At 38.4% G+C, this 9,449-nt stretch overlaps 1 protein-coding gene across 1 annotated transcript in view; it reads right to left on the bottom strand.

Moving 5' to 3' along the window:
• Positions 1-9,449, bottom strand: part of LOC135210910 (gamma-aminobutyric acid receptor subunit rho-1-like) — a 44,064-nt gene that overhangs the window by 5,417 nt on the left and 29,198 nt on the right. Inside the window, exons 6-7 of the mRNA XM_064243861.1 lie at positions 9,269-9,351; positions 8,799-8,948 (exon numbers count right to left, since the gene is read on the bottom strand). Coding sequence (XP_064099931.1) covers positions 8,799-8,948; positions 9,269-9,351 — 233 coding nt within the window. The remainder of the gene's footprint in view (positions 1-8,798; positions 8,949-9,268; positions 9,352-9,449) is intronic.

Raw genomic sequence — 9,449 nt, 5'->3', positions numbered from 1 at the left:
CCTCTCAGGAACCTTGCTTCTTCTCTGCATTAGATGATAAAAGATGTGAAGAGGAGAATCTGAAGTATTAAAGGTAAGTCAGATTTATTGACATTAAGGTAAATTTAGGTAATAACTCCACGTTGGGTATTTCTTTATAAATTACAGTTTCGTAAACTATTTGGGTTGTTTCTTTATAGTATTTTGGGTTGCTTCTTTTGAATCTACCGTTATTTTTTGGGGGTCGGCTGTAATTAACCCCCAGGGGTTTGTACTAAATACGGTGAAATACTACACGACGCCCAATCCCTAGTGGCTGTCGTATTCTCGGGGACGTGCCTTACAGTCCGTGTGGAGTTATTCTCTAGAATTACCGAAATGTCCTTTATTAATCAATTTTACAGGCGTTTTTGGTGGCTGGCAAGTAGTAGTATAAGGGTCAGTCTGATATTGCATCGCAGTTCTGTTTTAAGGTAGCCTATAAGGCGAGACGATCCTGAACCTACAGGGTTTTACCTCGTAAAATAAATACAAAATGCAGAACGGCGGCCGTTTATTTAGACACTGTGAAAAGAAATTCGAGATATTGCCAATCAGAAGACAGGAAGGATTAGTTTTAGTCGCAACTTGTGTTGGGGATGTTGGTCGGTCTTGAATGAAGGTCCAAGGGTCAGAGCTTCTGTAATTTGAACAGTTCTCGTGTGCTTTCTCACGTAGTCCAGTATTGTCGGCCATGCTACTAATAATTCTTTTATAAGATTAAAGCAGTGCTTTTCCCGATAAGTGCATCTTGTTGGCACTGGCCTGAAGGTGACAAATCTGTCCCTCGACAGAGGACCCTGCAAGGAGGTAGTGCAGTCATTTCACCTTAGGTAGGTGGTGCTCTGCAGGTATTACTGAAGGGTGTTCGCAGCGTCTCTTCGGTCCTTTGCTGCGTCCAATCTAAAGCCTTCAATTGACCTATTGTTTTCTTAAGGCGTGCTGTGCAGTACCTCTGACTGTTACTTCTTAATGTAACCGTGGGGCTTTCTCCCAGTTCCACCTTCAGATATTTATACCTCATTTCCTTTATTTTCTGAAACTCAATGCCTTGCTGTCTATCACTTCAACTCCTTTTCATTTCTTAACCGCGGAGTGGCTGAAGTGCCCCAAATATGAGCTTGGCAATGCACAAATTTTTCATTTTGGTAGTTGTGATTGCATGTTGGGTTAATCCTTTGGAATTCTAGTGTGCTGTAGCGTTGCCGTCTTGACCTCAGTCAGTGTGGGTAAAATGACTAAACGTCAGTGTTACCAATGAAATTGCTTCCACTTTTTGCCTCCATAAATGTCAAACTCTACTATCAGTAGGAGATGGAAATTCGATTTGACTTTACGATCTTTTATCATTTTTATTATTTAAGGATTGAATTTTGAAGAATTACATTTCGTATATATTTTGTTTATAGTTTTTTTCAGTATCAAAGCTTAATTTTAAAAAATTTAAAGCAAAGTGATAAGTGTGGTTTTTTAGCAAGACAGATGTAGTCGTAGTCAGTGTGGCCATACAGAGATGCCAAATAGCGCTATTTGACCACGTTATCAGACAAAAAACCACAAACGCCACACTGGTGTGCTGGGACCGACCTTTTTTGCGGGGTGACTATAAAAGCCATTGATATTGACTACCCTTCATAATAATACCAGCAAGACAGATGTCGGTGGTTTCGATATCTTTATTGATACAAAGTGCCCATCCTCTTTGCAGGCAGGTGTCGTTTGGTTTTATAAGTAAATGTAGCCTTCCCTTCAATATTGTTGTTGCTTTGCAGCCTGCCCGGTTGGTCTGCCATCTTTACATAACCATCATGGTTTTCAGATGGTAGAATAAAATATAAACTTTTCAAGGAGGGGGAAAAAACTTGAGTTACAAGGATAAGGATGTCTCAAATACTTATTAGTCCATCCCAGGTTAGTCCATCTCAGGAGATATCGTGTGCTCACTTAACTCTAGGAGCAGGTTTTACTGTGCATTCATAGTGTCCTAATGATTTTGTCTAGCTTTCTTTTAAACCTTTCCACACTGCTGCTGTTGACAACTTCTGGTGGCAGTTTTTTCCATGTGCCACATATCTTGTATGAAGAAGTTCCCGCAATGAGATGTTGTATCTCTTCCGTTCTAGTTTCCATCCATTATTTCTTGTCTGGTTTTCGTTTAACGCAGATAGTTTACTGCCTACTTCTGTTATGCCTTTCAGTATTTTGTATGTTTCTATTAGTTGTCCTCGTAATCTATGTTTCTAATCCATACATTTCAGCTATCTAGTCGTCTTTGGTAACCTATTTGCCTAATGGATGGAATTAACTTTGTGGCTCTTGCTTGTACCCCTTCTAATCTATTTATGTCTTTAGTGGTTGTGACCAAAACTGTACTGCATACTCAAGATGAGGTCTAACTATGGATGTGTAGAGCTGCAGCACCGTTTCCTTGTTTTTGTATTTGAACTGCCTCTTTATGTATCCCACTAGTTTCTGTGCCTTCTTTATTAGACTGTTTTATGCACTGTTTTGTGGATTTTAAGTCCTTGGTAATAATGACTCTAAGGCCCTCTTCATGTTCTACATCGTCATTCCCAAGCAGCAGGTAGTTGGCATGAGGCTTGTTTGTTCCTATTTGTAACACTTAACACTTGTCCAAGATAAAAGGCATTTGACATCTTTTTGACCACTCTCTTATTTTCTTTAAATAAATTCTTAAACTTTCCACTGTATCTGGGTCTGCTGAATTTACACCTAGTTTGGTGTCGTCTGCAAATTTGGTTATCCTGCTAGTTAAGCCTACATCAGTGTCATTCATGTAAATTATAAACAAGAGAGGGCCAAGGACAGAACCCTGAGGAACTCCACTTGTTACATATACCCATTCTGACTGTTCACCGTTTATTACAACTCTGTTTTCTATAAGTTAGCCAGTCTTCGATCCAGTCTCCTATTTCTCCTACAATTCCTAAAGCTCTAACTTTTGTCATTAGTTTCTTGTGTGGAACTTTGTCAAAGGCCTTTTGGAAATCTAAGTAGAGTATATCTATTGTTCTACTACTGTAGTAAATACCAGGCATGTTATGAAAAAAACTCCAATAGGTTTGATAGACAGGATCTGTTTTGTCTGAAACCATGTTGACTGTTTAACATAAATTTGTTTCTATCAATGTGATCCACAATTTGATCTGCAATTATGGACTCAAAAATCTTACAAACGACTGACGTTAGACGGATTGGTCTATAATTTCCCGGCTCTTCTCTTGGACCTTTTTTGAAAACTGGGGTCACATTACCTGTTTCCATCTTTTGGGGGCCTTTCTTTGCCCTGCACTTTTTCTGTAGAGTTTATACAGGTGAGGAACTATCTCCTCTTTTAGCTCTTTTAATTTCTCTTGGATGAATCTCATCCGGGGAAGGAGATTTGAACTTGTCGAGTTTGTCAATTTTGTTTTTAAGGTCATCTTCTGTAAATATTATTTTGTCCAACGGTTCTGCCCCTTCATATTTAATAGCAGGTTCCGGTTTTTAGTAGTCTTCAATTGTGAAAACACTATTAAAAACTTATTCAGTAACTCTGCTTTTTCCAAGTCTGAGTTCACAAGCTTTCCTCTATTGTCCCTTAGGGGACCTATGCTATTTTTGATTTAGCAGGTGTGAATTATTAAGCATTTTTCATTGAGATTTACCATGCTTGTAAAAGTTTAGCCGTTGATATAAGGTGATTCTCAAGACCACTCGGGTCATATCTAGGGAGGGACCAAGGTCATATTCCATTAGGGGCTTGGGGGAGCACCCCCTTCTCCAGTATGGGGTAACCTTCGTAATTCCACTATTTTTTGGCGTAGCTAAATGTTGACTAGTTCTGTCTGCAGTCACATACATAGAGATTCGATGTCGAGGGAAGCTATAATGCCATCAGAGCCATGACTTCAGACATATATTAGGAGTTCCACTGAGGAAGCGATGCGATAGCAGGGTAGGGGGGGGGGGGGGGGGGCGATATCTGCCAGCTTCTTCACAAGATGAAAGTTAAGAGAGGGAATCTAGCTAGTTAAAAGATGCAATAAATATCCCGCCTTGTGTTTTCACATTCTCATGAAAATAGCCGAGGTCAAACTCTCCCATTGTCTTCAGGAGTTTGACCACCTCAATTAGTCAAGCACTTATTCTCGTGTGTGTGTGTATATATATATATATATATATATATATATATATATATATATATATATATATATATATATATATATATATATATATATATATTATATATATATATATATATATATATATATATATATATATTATATATATACGAGAATGAGCACACTGAAAGAAAGATATATATATATATTGCAGTTACACACAGGCGGTCCGTAGGGAAACCTATTAAAATGAAAGGGGTCCTTGGTAGCGAAGATGGGAACCACTGATGTATATAAAGCCAACAGCGAATATAGATGTCATTAGGACTTCCAATCCCTTTTCATAATATTACAGAGATTTATTCTATTATCTACCGTTCCTGTTGTCTAACGTCGCATAATGGACTGGTCGAAATGTATATGTCACAGGTATCCAAGGAGGACTTGGTCTTTCCCTCAGGAAACAAAGGTTTGGTCGACAAACATGAGACCTATGCAAATTTTGTAGCAATAGTTGGTATTTTTCGGGATGCTGGGCATCTGTTGAACTTAACAACTGGCCCAACTTTTGAAGTTAGATCAGAATCAAGCAAAGTGACATAAGAACTGCAGAAGGGAGATCCGAAGGGACCGCCTTATTTAGAGAGGCACAAAATCCACTTTGTTCAAAAAGTAATTGTTGGGAGGACCGTACCAGTGGATCATCCAATAAAGAAGAACTATTTTTATCTTTAAAATCAAAGCCTGTCGGAAGCTTCAGTCTAAGAAACTGCATTCTTCAGGTCTTGTGCATCCCTCTTTCAGCAGAATGTATATTGTCTCAAACAAACGAGGAGATCTTGAAACCTTTTTTTGCACATTAAGCACAATACTCCCCCCCCCCCCCCCCCCTTCCTTCAATGGCCTACAGCGAGGAGAAAATGTTCCACTCAAATAACTCGGCCATTGTGGACTGCACCCTTAATGAAGTAAGTTATGATGAAAACCACTCCATTTCTTTGTGTCGGTATGAATAACGGGCCCTTGTTCATTCTCTTACTACTCGTGGAATTCACACCTTTCAGGATTATGGTTTGAACCAAATGCTCAAGCTCATTCAAATGTAATTGCACAAACCTTGCCGAGGGGATGTTGTTTGTGACTATTACCGGAAACATTCAACCAAGGAACAAATTTGTAGTGACAAAGGTAAGGGGTCAAGGTTAAAAGTTTTCTCCCTAGATTTTGATCTCTTAAGAACTGTTGAGAGTTTTTACGGGACAATAAGAACAAGTCCGAGCTTTTTCGCTTTCTTACAGAAACTGTGATGCAAGGAGACAGTTTACTTAACTTATATTGACAACTACACATATTGGCCCCTGGGGAAGAAATGGATGGTGAATTCAAACAGGAAGAAGCTGACTCCAGAATTGTAGTATATATTCTCCAAGCACTGAAGTCTTCATGCACCTCTATTATTGTAAAGACGTCAGATGCTGATGCTGTGGTAATCTTAATTGGCCACTATGGTCGATTCCATGGGATTAACGAAGACTGCCAAATTCATGTTCTTTATGGAAGTGGGAAAAAAAGAACTCTAGATATTGCTCAGTGACAAATACAATGGGTCGTGCCCGATCAGTTGCACTCCGTCTGTTTGTCACAATGACAGGCTTTGACACAACTTCTGATTTCAAAGGAAGATCAAAAGCTATTTGTTTTAAGGTACGGAAACAATCTTCACCAGAACTGACCGAAGTTTTCTGTGATTTTCCAGACATTCAGTGACGATTCAACTATTTTCAAGGAACTCGAGAAGTTTTTTGTTAAAATATATGTAGGAAAATCTGGACCTATGAATGACCTCTGCCGCATTATGTTTTGTGAAAGAATTCAAAACGTTGAGTACACTCCTCCAACTCGAAATGCCCTTCTGCAGTCTTCGAGCAGTGTATCAGGGAAGTGTTTGGGGTACGGCCCATGACCCAAAAATGGAAGAACCTGACCCCTGTTTATATGGCTGGAAGAATTCTGATGGAGTATTCAGACCTGTATGGATGACAGTTCCCGAAGCATCTCACGTATGGCGGGAACTTGTGAAGTGTACTTCCCATAAAGTTTGTTCTCAAATATGTAAATGTACATGCTAGTGGAGATTACTGCCTGGTTTCTTTCATGGTAGAAACAAGTACTATATGCAGTAAAATGCTTATAGATACCTTAATGTTTGTTCTGTATTCGGTGTCTGCCTTTGAAAACTGGTAATTTTGTTTTTATTTCAATCATACGTAAAAGAAAATTATAATTATTTTCCATGATACATTATATTATGATCTGTTTTCTGTGTGCAAAACAGTGTATCATTCCCATTAATGTCTACTGAATGTTATTAAATTCTGAATAGTACATTTATATTTTGCATTATATGTATATGTAAAAATCTCAATTATATTCTTTTGAAGGTCAATTTTATTTTATTGATTAGTGGTGCTCCAGATATCAAAATTACTTTTGTGTTAAGACTTAATAAACAATATTCTTGGTCATTTGAGCCCAAATTCAACCTTCTACCGGAAAAGCTAACGGAATTATGAAGGCTACCCCATGCTGAAAAAGGGGGGCTCCCCGCCCCCCTCCTAATGGAATGTGAACTTGGCCCCTCCCCTAGATATGATTTGTGCACTCTGTCTCTTTCTCATATTTTATTTTTAATTTCTATGTTGAACCACTTAGGCTGAATGGAAGGTTTGCCATTTGTTAGGTATTTCATTAATAGGGGTTCTACATCCTAGAGCGGGTTTTTTGCCCTTTCCATGTTCTTTCATTCTAGAAAGGCTTCCCAGTACTTATCTATGCCTGTGTTCTCGTCGTACTCCAGATTTTTAACCAAGGTCTTTAGACCTTGTTTTTAACGTGCTCCTTTATCCTTTTTAGGTTTTGTCGACGGTAGTCTTAATCTCATATCTTCTCTTTTTTATGTTGACACATTAATTTGAAACTTAATAATTTTATGGTCACTTACAGAAAGGTCAGACACTAGGTTCTCTTCTGTTGATAGGACGATGTCTTATATGTAGTTTCAAGTAGGTTTGTCAACCCATTGGTGGAGAAATTCATTTTTTTTACAAAATCTAAGTCTTTCCTTCCACGTTTGATGAGGAGGTCATAGTGTCCCAGTGTATCGCTGCATTGAAATCTCCTATCAGTATGCAGTTTATTTCTTGTCCTAGTAGTGCATACAGCTCCTCATCGGACATTTGTGGTTAGTGGGGAGGTCTGTACACTAGTATTATTTATCTTCTTCCATAGACTGTTTATGGTGATGCCAATCACTTCTTGCATGGTTGTAATTTTACCCTCTATTGGACAGAGGTGGTCCCTGACATATAACGCCTCCACCTTTTTTATCGAGTATCTTTAACAATTTATATCCAGCTATCTGGTACTCTCCTACGAAGTCTCTTGTTGCCTCTTGTATCTATATGTTTCTGTGTACCTATTATGTCCAATTCTTCACTTGCTACCAATGCCTTGAAAAGATCTACTTTGTTCCGAATAGATTGTGCATTAAACTGCGCCACTCTGAGATACTTTTCTATCTTCTATTTGGTCCACCGGGCTTTATTAGTTTCCGTTACTGTCACTGGGCTTTATTAGTTTCCGTTACTGTCACTGTTTCCTGCAGTGCTATTGCTAATCAGATTCTGGGTTCTTTCCGACTGCTTCCCTTGAGTGTTCAGTTCACTGAGGTGTTTCATGAGGTTTTCGTTGAGGTGGTTTCCTATTAAATTTCGTCCTTCCAAATTCAAGCGAGTTCCATCTCTTTTATACAGTTTCCTATTCCCTATAAATCTGTCATTTACTGATACAGGAAAGATGTATAATGTATTGATAATGCTCACGAGAGAGAGAGAGAGAGAGAGAGAGAGAGAGAGAGAGAGAGAGAGAGAGAGAGAGAGAGAGAGAGAGAGATTTATTAACCACAATCTATTTCTGAAATTTCCCTTTTTTTCATCATTCAATGCTTATTAATTAAAAACATATCACATAATAAACTAAATTATCGACAAAATATTAGATTGGTTTGAATTTTTTATATTGGGGTATTTTTGTAGGAATTATAATGGTTGCTTTTATAAATCCCAATTGTGAGTTTATGTATGTTACGGTCGTTGGTGTTTACGCGGAAAGACTACCACGTGTGCTCCCCCCCCCCCCCCCCACCCCAACACACACTACTTTATATCCGATGAACTTCAACCCTATTGGTAAATATAACTTTAATTCTTTTGCTACAGAATAGATTTTTTAAGGGATAGTGTTCCAGAACAGGGAGTCAGAAAGGCGTTATGTTATTAAAAATTATAAAGTAAAAGCAGTTCACTTCAACATTAATCCTTTTGCACTGATTTACTGAAAGAGAAGCTTTTAACAACCACAAAGGTAGTTTGACAGTTCACGATGGACTCACGTCCACCGAGTAAGAATAAGTTGTTCTTGTTCTGATTTAAGCTGTCCTTATTCCAGCACGAGCCCTTCCTCTCGGGTAGGCCTAAGCCAAGAGTAAGGACAACGTGCCCGGAAAAGGATTTTTTTTTTCCTAAAATGTCCAATGGCTGAACTAACAAATAGCAGTTTTGACCCGTTTTGTGCTCCTGCAGTTTTTCAGAGACTTACTAGATGTGCAGTTGACACAGAAGGGTTGAGACACAATATTTGTGGTCGTTATATGGAAGTTGTAGTTGGGGACTTGCTTTTTCACTTCACTCTCGACGCTGACACCGGCACTTGTCCATTCCAGTCTCAAATCGTCTTCGCCGAAATTGTCTGCAAAAAAAAAAATTTTGGTATCTTTTAAAAGGAGCTGATTGTACCAACATTGACCTAATAACTAAAGTCAGTCGGTATCGGAACTAGGATAACTATCATTTTGAACATGACAATTGATTTTGAAGCAAGGACTGGCAGCCTTACGAAAAAATGTTGGTTTCACAGAACACAAGAAACTGCGATCTTAGAAGAAGAATTTTTGTACTTGCTTCCAATTTGATTCTGGTTTTTTAACTTGACTAAAAAGTAAAAGGTTACCTGAAAAAGCCTGATGCTTGGTATTAAGCAAAAAACTCATCTTGAATCATTCAACTTACACGAGGACACAGTCATGGAGCAGGTTTGCTTGTCAAAAGGATACTTCTCAAAATTCATGGGGCAAGCCAAACGCGTCTTATATCTGAAAGGATACTAATTTTAGTCGAAAAAGTTAATATTTTCTTGGAAATTTGACTTTTATCATGAAGATGGCTACCTTGCAAATACAAAAGAAGCAGA

The sequence above is a fragment of the Macrobrachium nipponense genome, chromosome 4, assembly GCF_015104395.2.
Source record: "Macrobrachium nipponense isolate FS-2020 chromosome 4, ASM1510439v2, whole genome shotgun sequence".
Lineage (NCBI taxonomy): Eukaryota > Metazoa > Arthropoda > Malacostraca > Decapoda > Palaemonidae > Macrobrachium > Macrobrachium nipponense.
Note: the sequence above shows the minus strand (reverse complement) of the source record. Positions and strands in the feature narration are given on the sequence as shown.